The sequence below is a fragment of the Cervus elaphus genome, chromosome 1, assembly GCF_910594005.1.
Source record: "Cervus elaphus chromosome 1, mCerEla1.1, whole genome shotgun sequence".
NCBI lineage: Eukaryota > Metazoa > Chordata > Mammalia > Artiodactyla > Cervidae > Cervus > Cervus elaphus.
In genome coordinates this window covers 21850576-21869239 of record NC_057815.1, presented here as the reverse complement: position 1 = coordinate 21869239, position 18664 = coordinate 21850576, and the positions used below count along the sequence as shown (strand labels likewise).

Below are 18664 nucleotides of genomic sequence, written 5' to 3'. Positions count from 1 at the left end.
AATCCTTTGCCTGCTAGTTCATCCAGCGAACCTGTTTTGATAAGCGAGGCTGCTGTTTGTAGGGCCTCGTCGGTGTTATCTAACACAGGGGCTGTTTTGTCTCAGTCACATAGATCAGACGACGACCTGGCAGGACCCCAGGAAGGCCATGCTCTCCCAGATGAGCGTCGCCGCCCCGACCAGCCCGCCAGTGCAGCAGAACATGATGAATTCGGCCTCGGGTGAGTGAAATGCTGTCGTCAGGGCACACAGGTAGTGCCTGTGCATTGGTGAAGCTTTCTATGGAAAATAGTATTTATTCTTTTAAGAAAATTGGAGCATCGGTGATGGTTATTTTCCATCCTCTTTCATAAGACAAACTTATTTTATTCAAATAGCCCGCTATATCAAACCCTTGTTTAATGACGAATACATATGGGAGTTGGTGATTGAAAGCCAGCAGTTTTCCAAGTTTCATTTCTGAAGTGACTGTCTCATTCCTAGTTTGATTAATTTTGACATGCTCATGCTTTATTCTGCTGCTTTCTTGTGTCCGAGACCTTAGAGTTGAAGTTTCCCCCTTCCTTTTGTGGTTTGGATGGGAAGCCACCTCTTACCGTGAATGTTTGTTCTATCTTGAGAATAACGGGAAGGTAGCAACTTATAAAACCCAAGCACCTTTCTTAGGGCTGGTACATATTATTTAACACATTTCCCCCTTTTTCACAGAAGATAAACCTGAGTGTAAATTTTTTTTCTGTCTCCTATTTGGCAGTTTACTAAATCTGCTGTTTTTCTCGTCTGTGTAATTGGGAGTCACAGTGCCCCTTGTTATAGAGAGGAAGACAGCAAAGGAAATAATATACATGTAAAACTTTTACATTGCAGTTCTAATACGGAGTAGGTACTAAGTAAAGGTTTACTTCCTTCTTCCCTCTGTCACTTAGATTTTGTATGGCTTCTTTCTTCTTTGTTACATGCACCCAAGGCTATAGCTACCCATTAGCATCTTTGTGCACGGTAGGAAAAGGGCTTGCCAGGCTGCATTAGTGGGTAAAGAACCTCCTGCCAACGCAGGAGATTGAGAGACCCAGGTTCGCTCCCTGGGCCGGGAAGATCCCCTGGAGGAGGGCATGGCAACCCACTCTAGTATTCTTGCCTGGAGAATCCCCATGAACAGAGGAGCCTGGTGGGCTGCTGTCCATGGGGTCACAAAGAGTCAGACAGGACTGAAGCGACTGAGCCCGCATCCCCGCCCCACGCTCTGGGAAGATGCCGCCCAAGCCTGGCGTCGGGGCTTGGAGTGTGTGGGCCGGGTCTCAGACCATGCCCCTGCCCCCACGCTTTACCCCCCTCGCTGAAGCCCTGGGTCGGGGCTCAGCTGACCTGCAGCCCGGTGCCCTGCTGGCCTTCCCCCTCACAGCCCTGCCCAGCAGGCCGGTCAGCGTGATACTGCTGGAAGCTGCACTGCAGATTTTCTCAAACGGCAAGCAGCCTTCGGAAGGGGACTAGCAGAGGTGGCGAGGCTGGTACAGTTCTTTGTCAGAAGGATACCTTGGCTAGGAAAGCTCATGAAACTTAAAGTGTCCTCCTTCCCCTGGAGATGACGACAGTGTGTTGAAGTGTTTTGCTGGCCCACAACCCTGTTCTTGGCTTCGGTGGGTTGGACACTTGGAAGAATTCAAGAAAATGAAAATCAAGGCAAGATTTGTGACTGAGCCTTTCTTGTCATATAGTTTCCATTTTATCTGCTCTTATTTTAATATCAGTACCTTTACTTACCCTCAGAATATGTTTTATATGTGACACTGAAGTTAAACTTTTTTCAAAGGCCAAATATTATGCAAGTATTTATTGACTAAAATTTTTACTTGACAACTATTTTTTTAATTATCAAATATCCAAATAAAAGCTATGAAAGCTGCTTTGTATTTATAGTTCAAAGAAGATGATGCACGGTTTTCATTTTGTCATAATCCAACTAAAACTATACCTGGGAAGTTAGTAACAAATAATTCATTAATTTAACTTTTATCTTGGAAAATCTGGCATTTTGCTTCTATAAGATTCATGATGATTCTTTTAGAACATTGGTTTGTTTATGTTTTTCCTATTAAATTTTCTAACAGCAATGGTCTAAGGAAATGAAAAGAATTGGAATCAAGTTTATGTTTAAAACCAAAAGTATGTATCAAATTGGTTTTAATGGATTTTAGAATATTTGTGTATATTTTATTTCAGCTCTGTGTTTTGTAAAATACGAAATGTGTTTTTCTGTACTGCATAGAAATTACTAGACGTGCTTGCTGCTGGGTTAATGAAAGAGGTGACTTTGGCAGAAGCGGTCTGAGTAAAGTGGGGGAAGGCACGACTGTAGTGGGTGGGTGTGTTTTTGTGGGGAAGGGGCTGGGAGTTGTGTGAAGAGGGGCTTCGATGTGGAGCTGGAGGCAGGACCTGAAATGGGAAAGGCCGCCCCTCAGAGAGACTTGAGCGTGTTTAGTGGTGATGTGGTGCGTGCTGTTCTCTGCTTAGTCGCTCAGTCGTGTCCAACTCTTTGCGAGTAGCCCACCAGGCTCCTCTGTCCATGGGATTCTCCAGGCAAGAATATTAGAGTGGGTTCCCTTGCCCTCCTCCAGGGGATCTTCCCCACCTAGGGATGGAACCCAGGTCTCCTGCATGCAGGCAGATTCTTTACCATCTGAGCCACCAAGGTACTAAATAATAATAGGAAGCCCTATTTACATGCCAGGCTTCCTGCTAAGGTCATTTTGTGCAATCTGATTTAATTCCCATAATGGTCATTAAATTAGATGCTGTTATTAGTCTCACTTCCCATTTGAGAAACCTTGAATGGCTATTTAAAAATAGAAGACTTCTTCGTGGTGTTGCGATGCTTTGGAATCAATGCCATGGGAACTGTAATCTTGATAACCTCATGTTCACATACAGTTACGGCCATAATGTCACGTTAGTAAGGGTTCAACTCAGGGGCTTCCCCTTCTCCATCTGAAACGAACTCACGGTGTTTGACGACTGTGCATTTTCCACTGAGATACAGGGCATGATTTCTCGAATAACTTTAAGAGAAAATGATTTTCTCTCTCAGTCAAGGATTTCTCATTGAGTAAAGCAGCAAAAGTGATGCTCCTCTGTGCTTGGGAAATAGTCTTTTGAGTTTTCAAAGCCTGGAGCCTGTGAGCAAGAATTGTGAGGATATTTAAATAAATTTTCAGGATATTGACGATAACAAAGTAGCTAGCCTATTTCCAGTTAAGCAGGGTATCTGCAGACAGTTTTCACCTTGAAGACAATTCCTTCTGAACCTGCTAATCTGAAGCCTTTGTGTAAAAGAGATGCACAGCTTTTTTGAAGCCCTTTGCTGAGTTAATCAAGCTAAATGCAGCTTGATTTACATTTTTGTCATTATTTTAACTGGAACTTCCTATTGTTAATCTTTTTATAAAAGAACTCACCTCATTCAAATATTTGAGTCCAGCTTTGTGTTCTGTTCTAATTATTTCTAATCAACTCACTTTCCCATATTTTCTCTAGACTCTCTAGTTTTCTACATAGGTTTTAATGGAACTGAATAATATTTTAAGATTTTCTCCAGTTCTAAGATTTTATGAAATCCATTCTTTCACTAGAATTTGGTTTAGCAAAAAAATGATTAGTTTACTTTTGCATTTTATAAGTCTTTTTCACAACATGAAGTTGAAATGATAAGTTTTATTGCTAGACTGGAGGTGTGTGATTTGTAATTGGCTAAATTTCTGTTACTATTAGTCACTCACTCATGTCTGACTCTTTGCAACCCCATGGACTGTAGCCTATCAGGCTCCTCTGTCCATGACATTTTCCCAGGCAAGGATACTGGTGTGGGTTACCATTTCCCTTCTCCAGGGGATCTTCCCAACCCAGGTCTCCTGCATTGCAGGCAGATTCTTTACCTCTGAGCCATTGAGAAATCACTTAAAGATGCACCTGGAAAGGGTTCTAGAGGCAAGACTTACTTGATCCTAGGAAGAAATTTATATTCTTTAACTCTCCATCTAATTAGCAAGACAGTGAACTTTGTAAAAAGGAATTTGAAATGTGAGGAAAAGAAAATTACAAAATAAAAGGAAATTTGAATAATTAGTAAAATAATTCTACTTTTCTTTACATTAAAATATATAATATATACATGTATAAAAGTACACACAAACCGTATTCTATTAAATTGATGATTGCCCCATACAAGTTACATTAAATGTATTATGTTTACGGCACGTTGTTGTTCAGTCACTCAGTCATGTCCGACTCTTTGCAGCTCCATGGACTGCAGCACGCCAGGCTTCCCTGTCAATCACCAACTCCCAGAGTTAGCTCAAATTCATGTCCACTGAGTCGGTGATGCCATCCAGTCATCTCATCCTCATTTGTCCCCTTCTCCTCCTGCCTTCAGTCTTGCCCAGCATCAGGGTCTTTTCCAGGGAGTCAGTTCTTCGCATCGGGTGGCCAAAGTCTCGGAGCTTCAACTTCAGCATCAGTCCTTCCAATGAATATTCAGGACTGATTTCCTTTAGGATTGACTGGTTTGATCTCCTTGTAGTCCAAGGAACTCGAAAGATTCTTCTCCAACACCACAGTTCAAAAGCATCAATTCATTGGTGCTCAGGCTTCTTTATGATCCAACTCTCCTTTTATGCTCCTTAGAAGAAAAGCTATGACAAATGTAGACAGCGTATTAAAAAGAGGTGACAAAAGGTCTGTATAGTCAAAGCTGTAGTTTTATCATATATGAATGTGAGAGAGAGTGTGTGAGAGCTCCATTTATATGAAGACTTTTATTAATAGCTTGTTACCAATGACTCACAAGATTGCGGAGTCTTAAGGCAGCAGTATAAAGAAAATATATCCTGTGATAATCCAGAAATAACTTGGTGCCAAAGGACAGGTGACTGTTTAGGATTATTAAAAATGGCATAAGCCTTGATTTAAATGATGCAAAGTCAATGAACCCTCTATTGTCTGCTTTTCAAAAATCTACCTTTGATAACAATTTGATAAAATCAAATGTCTTGTTACAGGTACATTTTAAGGAATTCATTATTTTCATGGTTTAAGTCTGGCATTTATTTGACTAATGCCTGAATCTGCCAATACAGCACTTTCTGATTTCCCCATTATGCAAACCTGCATGGAATTCCTAGGAAATCTGTCAAGATGGGTGGAGAAAATGCCGACTTGATCGTGGAAGATGATGCATGTTGAAGGAATTTGCTTAGCACCTCCATTGCTGTGGGGGACACATTGAGAAGCAGGCAGAGTGGGTCTTACAGAGGTGCCTTGATATTTGCCTATTGTATTACTTCTGCTTTGTGTAATCTCTCTCAGAGGACCAAATTCCAGATGGGAAAGAGAGATTGTTACCAAGGAAAATATGACACAGAGCAGATGTAAAATGTAACAATAACAGGTAAAAGGTTGATAGTGAGGTTTTTAACTTTAAAAAGCACAGAAGAGGTAAGGATGTATGAAAAGTACAGAGCTGACCAGAGTTTAGAAGTTGCTGATTCCTACTTCATGTGTTGTGGTTCACAAGCGTTTAAGTTCTGCTTTTCACCTTTGGAGTGAATTCAGGAGGAGTTTAGAATAAGGGTTAAAGATCAAGGGCTCTGGATCAGGTGGACACAGGTTTGAATCCCAGCTCTGTCTCTTAATTGACTATAAGATCTTGGATAAAGGAGTATATTTACTTGTGCCTCATTTTTCCACTTGGAAAATGGAGTGACAATAAAAATAGTAACACTGAATTTGTAGGGCTGTTGTGAAGATTAAATGAAACAATCTTTATACAAAGTGGATACATAGAAATTATTATTAACAAAATACAGCGCTTGGTATAATATACTGAATAATAAAGTAAGTGTGATTTCATCTGATATTTTACAATTTAATCAGTTTACATTACCTGGTAATTACTGTTCAGTTCAGTTCAGTCGCTCAGTCGTGTCTGACTCTTTGCGACCCCGTGAACCACAGCACACCAGGCCTCCCTGTCCATCACCGACTCCCGGAGTTTACTCAAACTCATGTCCATCGAGTCTGTGATGCCATCCAACTGTCTCATCCTCTGTCGTCCCCTTCTCCTCCTGCCCTCAGTCTTTCCCAGCATCAGGGTCTTTTCCAGTGAGTCAGTTCTTGGCATCAGGTGGCCAAAGTATTGGAACTTCAGCTTCAACATCAGTCCTTCCAGTGAACACTCAGGACTGATCAGCTTTAGGATGGACTGGTTGGATCTCCTTGCAGTCCAGTTACTGTTACTTCATTTTAAATAAGTTTGTTATAATGTTTTACCACACTATCTTTAGGGCTATGTTTACAAGCTTTTTAACACCAAATGTACATCATTGGTTCTTATTCAACTCACATGTTATCTGCTGACTTTTAGAGTCACATAGATTTTCCATTTGGTATAGAAGGTGTAAGAGTGTTAAATGTAAATATGGTTTTCTGCTCGTAGGTCAAACTTTTTCCTTGATTCTTAAATTTTTTTATTGTAAGATGGAAATAATCTGCCAACATGAAGTTGTAATATATGGAAGAAGACTATACTAAAGTATACCAAATGGGAATAAAACTGTAATAAAGCCCAACATCGAAGCAGTGACGTACAAGACAGAGGCAGTGTCCCAAATAATCTTTTTTAAACCAAAGTTACTGCTTTTTTCTCATCTGCAAATTTTGGTCAATTAAGAAAGGTGACCACAGGAAAAGAGAAAAGAGTAAAAAGCAAAAAACAATAATCCCAAATGAATATAATCCTTAAGAAACTCAGTTTGTTTTATTCAGTGTCTTGATTTATTTAATTAAGTTCCTAAAAAATGGTTAATAATATGGAAGCAAGAACCCCTTTTTTAATTTAAAAATATGGACCAGTCCATTTCATGTTAATTAGTTATCAGTAAACGATATATAGGGATTATGATGATAAAAATATTTATTTGTGAAATAGAAAAGACAATCCAATTAGAGTGTCCAGCCGAGTTGCAGATGACAGTAGCTTGCAATTATATCTTCAGTATTTAGGAGTTCTTCCAAGTTAGTTAGTGTTAGCCGCTCAGTCGTGTCTGACTCTGCAACCCCATGGGCTGTAGCCCGCCGGGCTCCTCTGTCCATGGGACTCTCCAGGCGAGGATAATGGAGTCGGGTGGCACTTTGTCATCTTGGTGGCTTCATGGCATTGCTGCTGATGAAACATGCCACTCATGTCAGGGCAGCTAAGGGCCTGTATGTTACTCTGCTGGTGAGAGCTTCTCACTCCTTCTACCCTGGGAGTCATTCTTGATATTGACTAATTCCATTCATGATTTTTAACTGAAAAGTATTTTCTAAATAATATTAAAACTCAGAATACCTGAGCAAGACAGCAACATTTGGCAAATGAAACAATGTGTTAGCTTTATTCTGAATCTACTCAGTTACATTTCTGAAATGACTCTCAGAGCAAGACTCCCTCCATGCCAAATGTATCAGTAGAACTTTAAATTTAGTTATTCTGGAATCAAGGCATGTGTTTATATATTACTTAACATATTGGCATGTACAATATATGTTGTTCGATTCTTTGCATCCCCACGGACTCTGCTAGGCTGCTCTGTCCATTGAATTCTCCAGGCAAGAATACTGGAACGGGTTGCCATTTCCTACTCCAGGGGATCTTTTCGACCCAGGGATTGAACTGTATTCATATATTTAATTATATGCCCTATTATTTCATACAAGGTAATTCTTTTCTGTCTTCTTTACTCTAGAGGTTATCTTTGAAAGCAAGGGGAGACATATAGAAGCTCAAGATTGCTGAGGTCCCTTGATCTGATCTTAGAGCATGAATAGCAAATATTTTTTAAAATGTATTAAAAGCCTCTTAAGTAATCATTTGGGAAAGTAAAGTTCATTTGAATTCTGAAAGTTACTAAGAATTTGTTGTAAATACTGAGCCTAATGGGAAAAAAAAAGGATATAAGCTTATTTTGGTTACTTTAACAGGCTAACTTAGAAGAGTGAGAGGATATTGTTAAATAATATACAGAAAAAAATTGATGGATACCATTGCTACCAGCTCTTAGTAAAATGAGTTTTGGTGTTTAAAATAATACAAGTGTCCATGTTCAACTTTTCTACAGTGATTATTTGTAGAATTTTGGAAACTTTGCTCAGCTTTGGAGTAGAAAGGATAAAAAAGAGATTAAATTATTTACATTTAAGAACTAAATAAATGCCTGTTTTCATTTCTTCTTTTGATAAGTTTTGGATTATTACTTTTGCCTTTGCTACTGGTTTCTAAATCCTTCTGGCTATTCTCTGCTGTAATAATTTTATGACTCATAAGAGGAATATTTGTGTGAAAGATTAAGATGCTAATTCTTTTAAAATGATGTCCATAGACTACCATATATAGCCAGCATCAGTGAAATGAAAAAAATCCTGCAACAACAGAGTTTTTCAAAATAATATTTTCTTTGGAGTTAAAAAGGTAAAGAGGTGATAAAACTTTAGGTTAAAATTTTACCAAAGGTCATTACTTTATTGGAACATTTCTGAGGTCTAAGTGAGCTTGTAGAAAGCTAATCTTTTATAAATTTACACACTAAAGCTATAAGCTATTAAGTTAAAATCTTAAGACTCAAGTTACACTTAAGAAAGTCTGAAGAGTTTCATGTTAGAAGGTTCTCTGAGCTTGCATTCGACCTTTTCCTCTGGGAAATTCATCTGGCTCTAACAGACTAACTGATTTAAAAGTCTTCTTATTCAACCATGAAACAATTGAATTGTTCCCTTTCTAAATTACTCATTCAACAAATATCAATTACTCTACTGTAATGGCCACTTGAATTATGAAGTCAAGGTAAAATAACTTTCCCCTTGCAACAGTAAACGCTGTGGGAGACACACACACAGCCGAGAAAGTGGAGGAGAAACGGAGATGAGTGCTCCAGAGGGCAGAGCAGACATCTCTAAGGTTTGCTCATGCCCACAGCAAATACTGAATTTTGAACATGCACAGAGCATGACTCTGAATCATAAGAATATAGAACAGAAACAAATAGACAGTGTCATCAGTTAAAAATGGAAAGAGAAAAATAGTTAAGAATCAGAGAGGGATTGGGGATGGAGGGAAATGATCATTTTAGATAGCTTCTCCAGGATGGCCCTCTGTAATCAGTGATTTTTGAGCTTCAGTTCATTAAGAGCCATGCAGATAGCTGGGGAAACAGAAAGGAATGTTCCATGCCTATGGCAACAGCCAGGTCAGAGGGGCTGAGGGACATTTGAAGAACAGCAGGAAGGCCATTGAAGCTGGAACAGAGCAAGTGAAAAGGAGCATGGATGGAAGCCATATTATATAGGGATTTGTAGGTTTTGAACAGAACAGGGACATGATCTGAGTAAGGTTTTTAAAAGTAGGAAGATTACTTATTGGGCAATTGAAATAATTCAGGGGAAACAACGGACCAGGGTGTTTGAGGGGAAGTGATAAGAAGTGATTGGACCCAGAACCTAAATTTTAGTAGATGAGTGGGACTTAAGTTTACGGAAGAAAGGGGAAGATAAAGGTAGCATTTTGTAAGAGATCACTGAGCCTGAAATCCCCAGCCCCATATAACTTGTGATGGAACAGTGAGGAAGTGAGACTAAAGACAATTAAAAAGGCTGGGTCCTAAAAGGTTTGGGAGACCAGTAAAAATTTCCTTTATAGGGTTCTTCTCCTATGGAAGGGAAAACCTGTGGGTTTCCTGTTTTTATTATCCAGTCATTTAATCTTTGAGACCAGGTTTATTTTATCATAAGCTTATCTTGATATTATATACAATTTTTCATAAAATATGTATATTGTTAGAACAAAATGGCGGGACTTCCAAAAAAGAGTTGAAATGACTCTTTTTAAAAGTATCTATTATAAGCCCAGCCCTTTGTCAAGCACTTTCTCCTTTTAATCCTTTCAACAATTAGTTGAGAAAGTATTTGTGTCCATTTTTATGAAGAAAGTGAGCATCAAGCAAATCAGGAATTTGCTCAAGGTTAGATGGCTAATAATTACAAATATTGGATTCAGAATTTGAACCCAGGTCTGTCTGAATTTAAACCTTTCATAGTTTTCTTTAAAGTGTGCTGTCTCTAATTTCATTTATAATGCACAGAAAAAAAAAAAACAAGCAAGCCATATTAGTTTTCTGTATTGTAAATCAGTTCAGTTGCTCAGTCGTGTCCAACTCTTTGTGACCCCATGGAGTGCAGCACGCCAGGCCTCCCTGTCCATCACCAACTCAGAGTTTACCCAAGCTGATGTCCATCGAGGCAGAGATGACAGCCAACCGTCTCGTCCTCTGTCATCCCCTTCTTCTCCTGCCTTCAATCTTTCCCAACATCAGAGTCTTTTCCAAGGAGTCAGTTCTTCGCATCAGGTGGCCAAAGTATTGGAGTTTCAGCTTCAGCATCAGTCCTTCCAGTGAATACCCAGGACTGATCTCCTTTGGGATGGACTGGTTGGATCTACTTGCAGTCCAAGGGACTCTCAAGAGTCTTCTCCAACACCACAGTTCACAGTATTGTAAATCAGTGGTTCTCAATTCGTAATGTGTAAAGGAATCTCCTGTAGATATATGTTTTTTAAATGCAGATTCTGATTCTATAGATCATGGGTGGGGCCTGAAATTCTGCATTTCTAACAAGTTTCAAGGAGGTGCTAGACAGCTGATTCATGAACTACATAGATAGAAGACACTAGAATGGTGAACTTAAAACCATAGAAATGTTATTAAAGATCCACTTTGTTATTCCTATTCTTATTTTATTTCTATATTCAGTTGGGGAAAAAAAGCTTTCCCAAGTACCTATTACATATGAATGACTCCACCATTTCATATAAGAGCTCATTTAATATAAGAGCACTGCAAAATGTTAACAACTTATAAAAAAAAAAAAAAAGCCTGTGATCTGTAAAAGCGCAAACTGAAGATCAGAGAGACTGACTTGACCAAGATTAGTCAATCATTCTTAATCATTTCAGCTCAACAAACTTCGGTTGTATTTGGTGGTAGTGCTAACCCATAAGAGATATAAAGACCAAAAAAGTCCAAGTACTTCCTTTAAGACTTAGAGCTTCCTGGGAAGACATGCCAGGATGTAGGCAAATGAGTGGAGTTCACTGAGGCATCTGCTAAAATGGGACATGAGCAAAGTGGCTGGGGACACAGTGTATGGTAGTGAGTAGAATACAGGTAAGTAGCAGTGTTGAAATTCCAATCTAAGCCTTAAAATGTATCAGTTCAGTTCAGTTGCTCAGTCGTGTCTGACCCTTTGGACTGCAGCACGCCAGGCCTCCCTGTCCATCACCAACTCCCAGAGTTTACTCAGACTCGTGTCCATTGAGTCAGTGATGCCATCCAACCATCTCATCCTCTGTTGTCCCCTTTTCCTCCTGCCTTCAGTCTTTCCCAGCATCAGGGTCTTTTCAGATGAGTCAGTTCTTCACATTAGGTGACCAAAGTATTGGAGCTTCAGCTTCAGCATCAGTCTTTCCAATCAATATTCAGGACTGATTTCCTTTAGGATGGATTGGTTGGATCGCCTTGCAGTCCAAGGGACTCTCAAGAGTCTTCTCTAACACCACACAGTTCAAAAGCATCAATTCTTCGGCGCTCAGCTTTCTTTATGGTCTAACTCTCACATCCATACATGACCACTGGAAAAACCATAACTTTGACTAGACGGACCTTTGTTGGCAAAGTAATGTGTCTCCTTTTTAATGTGCTGTCTAGGTCGGTCATAACTTTTCTTCCAAGGAGGAAGTGTCTTTTAATTTCACAGCTGCAGTCACCATCTGCAGTGATCTTGGAGCTCAAAAAAATGAAGTCTGTCACTGTTTCCACTGTTTCCCATCTTACTTGCCATGAAGTGATGGGACCAGATGCCATGATCTTAGTTTTCTGAATGTTGAATTTTAAGGCAACTTTTTCACTGTCCTCTCTCAAACTTTCATCAAGAGCCTCTTTAGTTCTTCTTCGCTTATGGGCTAGAGTTTAATCTTACCTTTGCATCCCCATGAACTGCAGCACGCTAGGCCTCCCTGTCCTTCACTATCTCCCCGAGTTTTCTCAAACTCATGTCCATTGAGTAGTGAGTTGGCTCTTAACATCAGGGAGCCAAAGTATTGGAGCTTCATCTTCAGCATCAGTCCTTCCATTGAATATTCAGGGTTGATTTCTTTTAGGATTGACTGGTTTGATCTCTCTGCTGTCTAAGGGACTTTGAAGGGTCTTCTCTAGCACCACAGTATGAAAGCATCAATTCTTTGGCTCTAGCCTTCTTTATGATCCAACTGTCACATCTCTACCTGACTACTGGAAAAACCATAGCTTTGACTATACATTATACGGACTTTTGTCGGTAAAGTGCTGTCTCAGCTTTTTAATACTCTTTAGGTTTCTCATAGCTTTTCTTCCAAGGAGCAAATGTCTTTTAATTTCATGGCTGCAATCATCATCCACAGTGATTTTGGAGCCCCCAAAAATAAAATGCGTTACTGTTTCCTTTGTTTCCCCATCTATTTGCAATGAAGTGATGGGACTGGGTGCCATGATCTTAGTTTTTTTATGTTGAGCTTTAAGCCAGTTTTTTTTTTTTTTTTCCCACTCTCCTCTTTCACCTTCATCAAGAGGCTGTTTAGTTCTTCTTTGCTTTCTGCCATAAGGGCGGTGTCATCTGCATATCTGAGGTTATTGACATTTCACCTGCAATCTTGATTCCAGCTTGTGCTTCCTTCAGCCCAGCGTTTCTCATGATGTACTCTGCATACAAGTTAAGCAAGCAGGGTGACAATATACAGCCTTGACGTACCCCTTTCCTGATTTGTAACCAGTCTGTTGTTTCATGTCCAGTTCTAACTGTTGTTTGTTGACATACACGTTTCTCAGGAGACAGGTACTGTGGTCTGGTATTCCCATCTCTTTTAAGAATTTTCCACAGTTTGTTGTGATTCACACAGTCAAAAGGTTTTAGTGTCGTTAATGAAGCAGAAATTGAATGTACCACTCAAAAAACATGGAGAACTCTTTTTACCTATTAGTGCAAAATGATAAATTCTGAGTTAAACTCACTGTTAAAGAGCAAATACAAGATAAGCATCCAAAAACTGAAAAACAAGTGCAGTTTCTATTCACACGTAGGGAAGAATGTTAGTAGTGGGATGGAAATTAAGAAAAGCTTCACAAAGATAGAATAGGAAAAGAGAGTAGGATTTCGGTGGCTAAAAATCATGACGGCTCGGAGGAGACAGGCTGGGGTTTGTGTGTTGGGGATATGTGTGGAGGTGAAAAGTGCATGACCCTGCTGAGTACTGGAAAGACAGGCCGTGCCAGAAGGACTCGCTTTGAATGGATTCCTAAGTTACTGATGTGCTAGAATCATCTCACCAAAGATGCGCATGATGCATAGGAGAGGAATGAACCTGTGTGTGTGTAGGCGAAGCCCTCTTGAGGAAGGCGTGTCCACACTGAGGAGGGAAGAGGAAGAGTTGGCTGAGCAAGGCGGATGGGAGAGTAGCCGCCTTCGGGAGGTCCTCGGAGAAGGGAGAAGAGCTGGCAGGACTGAACCCAGACTGAGTGAGGAGGGCGTGAGCTGTAGTGGTGACACATTAGACCCTCTTCAGTGTGCTGTGTAATGGCTGGCAACTGAGGACCTTGGATGGTCCAGTGAAGATTTGGGAAGTTCTCCTGGGGGCCTTAGGGAGCTCTGAGTCATAGAGCTGCTTCCTCAGAGGAGGTGTGAGGCAGGGTGCTCTTCAGTTCAGTTCAGTTCAGTCGCTCAGTCGTGTCCGACTCTTTGCGACCCCGTGAATCGCAGCACGCCAGGCCTCTGTGTCCATCACCAACTCCCGGAGTTTACTCAAACTCATGTCCATGGAGTCCGTGATGCCATCCAGCCATCTCATCCTCTGTCATCCCCTTCTCCTCCTGCCCCCAATCCCTCCCAGCATCAGGGTCTTTTCCAATGAATCAACTCTTCGCATGAGGTGGCCAAAGTATTGGTGTTTCAGCTTCAGCATCAGTCCTTCCAAGGAACACTCAGGACTGATCTTTAGGATGGACTGGTTGGATCTCCTTGCAGTCCAAGGGACTCTCAAGAGTCTTCTCCAACACCACAGTTCAAAAGCATCAATTTTTCGGTGCTCAGCTTTCTTCACAGCCCAACTCTCACATCCATACATGACCACTGGAAAAACCATAGCCTTGACCAGACGGACCCTTTGTTGGCAAAGTAATGTCTCTGTTTTTTAATATGCTATCTAGGTTGGTCATCACTTTCCTTCCAAGTAGTAAGCGTCTTTTAATTTCATGGCTGCAGTCACCATCTGCAGTGATTTTGGAGCCTGAAAAAATAAAGTCTGACACTGTTTCCACTGTTTCCCCATCTATTTCCCATGAGGTGATGGGACCAGATGCCATGATCTTAGTTTTCTGAATGTTGAGCTTTAAGCCAACTTTTTCATTCTCTTTCACTTTCATCAAGAGGCTTTTTAGTTCCTCTTCAGTTTCTGCCATAAGGGTGGTGTCATCTGCATATCTGAGGTTATTGATATTTCTCCCGGCAATCTTAAGGTTGCTTAAGGATGCTCTTAAGGTACATAAAATGTGCCATTGATTAAGACCAGCTGGAAGGCTACTGCTAAAATGTAGTCATGGAAATACGAAAGTCTACATTTAAATTTTATTTGAGGAACAGGGGCAATTGTATTGTAAAGTAAAATCAGCTCAAAATGTGAGGACATGTTTTGTGGAGTTTAGGTGTGCAGTTGGTGGAGGAGAAAGACTGGTGTCCCTGTGAGAAGTATTAAAGATATGAGAGCCAACTATATGAATATGACCAAAGTGATGAGATTTCATGAAAGTTCTAGGAGAAGAAATTTTTTAAAATACTCCTTTTGATTAATGTGTGTGATAATTGCGGTGTAGTACTTAAAAGCATGAGTTCTGGAAAGCTAGAACTATCTGGGTTTGAATCCACCCTCTGCCAGTTACTAGTCTGGGCTAAGTAATCTGGGGCAACTTTCCTGTGCTTTAGTTTCCTCATCTGTAAAGTCAGGATAATAATAGGACCTATACCATGGGACCTATACCTGTATTATGCTTTTGAACTCTCAAGAAGCCTTCTTGAGAGTCCCTTGGACTGCAAGGAGATCCAACCAGTCCATCCTAAAGAAGATCAGTCCTGGGTGTTCATTGGAAGGACTGATACTGAAGCTGAAACTCCAGTACTTTGGCCACCTCATGCGAAGAGTTGACTCATTGGAAAAGACCCTGATGCTGGGAGGGATTGGGAGCAGGAGGAGAAGGGAACGACAGAGGATGAGATGGTTGGATGGCATCACCAACTCAGTGGACATGAGTTTGAGCAAGCTTCAGGAGTTGGTGATGGACAGGGAGGCCTGGCATGCTGCGATTCATGGGGTCGCAAAGAGTCGGACACGACTGAGCAACTGAACTGAACTGATACCATGGGACTGTTAAATGAGTTAGTATATGCTTGTAAAGAACTTAGAACAATGTAGTAATGCAGTTCGTGATTCATTATAAATGTCAGAGACCAGAATTTCAAAACTGAAATTGGTCAAAATTAGATTGCTTTGAAAGATGTATTGCGTATACTTTTTCCAGCTGCTCTTAATTTTCTAAGGAAACTACTTCTTGATAGCCCTGTACTTTGAACCACTTAGCAGGTTTTGTTTAGTAAACTTTAAGTATCCTGGGTTACTTCTTTATTCCTGAGTTGTGGGGCAGGTGAGAGGGAAAGATTGATCATCTCACTTGTGGTATAATCAGGACTTTCTGGTTTGATTAGATGTTGCAGATGGTTTGTGAGTCATTCCTGATGCAAGAGGGTCCTTAGGCAAGAGCAGGAAGTTGGTGTTGAGTCACCTTCAGTATTATGACATAGAATATTTTGTTTTCAAAATATTACAGGAAGTTGGTGTTTATTGTAGTAGTTTTTCAGCTAGTAGCAGTAAATAGTACATAAAAATTTATTTTTCCCAAGGATAAGTAATTCTAATTTATTAATTATAGGCAACTACTATTTCTTGTTTGTCCTAATTCAAATTTCTCATCCTCTTTACATCTTATTAAAGTGATGACCTCTTACTCTTTACCTTCATGTCCAGGGCCTACTTTTTATCTCCTCCTTATCCCCAAAAGACTTTGCTGTGGTGGTTAAGCCTAATAGCCTAGCCTTTGAAAACTCCCACACCTTTCCCACGTCTGAGGGTCTGCCTCTCATGTGTGTGCACATTATCTGGGATGAAAATGTTTGTTGCCCACTTGTACATCTTTAGAGGTGATCCATCAGTTTGGAAAAGTTGTTACTATCCTTTAGGATTGGTGGTTCCCTGTAGGTATTCCCCAGTCCACCATTGGCCAGTTAAGATGCTTGGCGATCTGCTGATGGAGCCTGGGTCTTGACCACAGGGTGACCGAAGCGTCAGCCCCGCTTCCTCTGCCCCGGCCCGGCCCCTCCGCGCCCCCGCCTAGGATCCGCGTGTCCCGGTCATCACGTCTGGGCTTGCTTTGTGTTTGCGGCTCTGCCCTGAGGTCACCAGCAATGAGCCCCTTCTTAGTCCACTTTTCTGAAAGACCGTTTCAGGTTTGGTTTGGCTTTCTGGGTTTTTTTCACTGAGCTTGTCATTAGTCACCACTGTACTATGCATACCTGTCTGTCTTCCTGGCGAGACCATTATCCATGAAGCAGGAACTGTTTTGCTTATTGCTCTATATCCAGGGCCTGGATTAGTACTTGAATAGTAGGGGCTCAGTACATACTTACTAAATAAAAGAGTTTGCTACATCCTTGTGCCTTTAATTTCGGTGATACTTAATAATGGCGAAATTGAACTTAACATGGAAAGGATAAAACGGGATATTTTTCTCTTCACAGTCATAAATGAAGAATCTTAACTGAACTTTGTTTTGATTGCATTACTGTCAGCCAACATGTATTTGTGCCCTTCTGAGTAGTAGGCACTCTGCTCAACAGTAAAATAGAAAACTGCATAATATACACTTCTCTGTTCAGGTATTTCAGTCTCGCCTGGGAGAAAACACGTATAGACAGTACCGTGTGGTAAGTATTATGGCACTAGGTATAAAGAAAACATTTTGTTTGCACAGAGAGAGGACTCTTCATTTGAATTGAGAAAGTGAAGAGGTCTCAACTAAAAATGGTTTGAAGCTCAGTTAAGAGTAATAATAATTCCCACGGATCACACCAGTTTAGTTGCCTCCAGAGTCCTTACTCTTCGTTACAGTCTGGTCATTAGAAGCCAAAAAGAAATGTATCTGGTCTACTTCTCCATGATAGTTGCTTGGGCCATTTCAGTTTTTTAAAAAAGAAGCATTCCCCTTCTGCTTTATCCTGATAGAGGTTGAGCCATTTGCCTCATCTTATTCTAGCAGAGGTGACTGCGTGCTGTCCTCAGACATGGAGTGCTTGATAGTTTGGTCTCTGAACTGCCCCGATGCCTAACAGTGAGCAACTGTAGTTTCATAAAAGTTAGATAAATTCAGGTAACAGTTATATACCAGCTAAAGAATTGTAAGTAGTTTTTTTTAATATCATTGTTTCTCAAAAATGTGTTCGTTGGACCAGCAGCGTCAGCACCATCTCGGCATTTTCAGGCCCAACTCCAGACCTACTGAATCAGAAATTCTAGGGATGGGACTCAGCTTGCGTTTTATCCTAAGTCATTAAAATATCACTACTTATATTTGCTTCATTTCATGTACTCCCTATTGGAGAAGTTTTAGTATTTATGATGCTAAAATCAGGATGTAAATTGAACTTCAAAATTTTCTGAATATATTTTGATCTATCTCTGTAGTCTCCTCTTGTAAATCTAGTTTTGTGAGAAGCCCAGATTCCCCCACAGACTTACTGACTTTATTCAATTCCAGCTCTAGCCCAAACAGGTGCTTGAATCAAACTTTCAGTAGCCTGTGCGACTTGATGATTCAGAAGATATATCATTCTTGCTGTCTCAGCTTCTTATGGTTATTCAGCAGTTAGCTTAGTTTAACACAGTGACTTAGAAACCTGCATTATCAAGTCACCGAATTTCATCCCAAGAGCGTTTAAATAAAAATTCTCTTTGTGTGTGAATAAAGCGCAGATCTGTTATTGTTTATTTAGTTCATATTTGAGGTTGAAGATTTTTTTTTTCTTTTCAGTTTTGGTTTTTCTATTAGAATTTGATTGTGATGCAAAGCTTTTTAAAGGTAATGTTTCCTCATCTACTCCTTTGCCTTTGATCAGTAGCTTTTTCTGTAAAGAGGACATCCTGTTTTAGACAGTCTCTTTCCATACATTAAATTTTTACCTAGTGTTAAATGAACATAAACATAAAAGCATTCTTTTGTGTTTAGTATATGTTTTTGGTATCAGTTTGAATGCTTAGAAAAGTTTACTGTGATTATTCTACTTCATATGTACATATTTACTTCTTTAATTAGAAATATGGGTAAGAAAATAGGCAACAGTCACTACATTCTTTTTTTGTACCATTCTTATCTCTCCTTTATATTTTTATGTCTAAAATTAGTTGTGTAGTCACTCAGTCGTGTCTGACTCTCTGTATCCCCATGGACTGCAG

The 18664-nt window shown here is 40.2% G+C and overlaps 1 protein-coding gene across 8 annotated transcripts in view; it reads left to right on the top strand.

The window, feature by feature from the left end:
• YAP1 (Yes1 associated transcriptional regulator) overlaps positions 1–18664 on the top strand; it is a 124556-nt gene that overhangs the window by 59664 nt on the left and 46228 nt on the right. For all 8 annotated transcript variants that reach the window (XM_043894963.1, XM_043895163.1, XM_043895031.1 and 5 more), the window contains exon 3: positions 106–221. In XM_043894963.1, coding sequence (XP_043750898.1) covers positions 106–221 — 116 coding nt within the window. The remainder of the gene's footprint in view (positions 1–105; positions 222–18664) is intronic.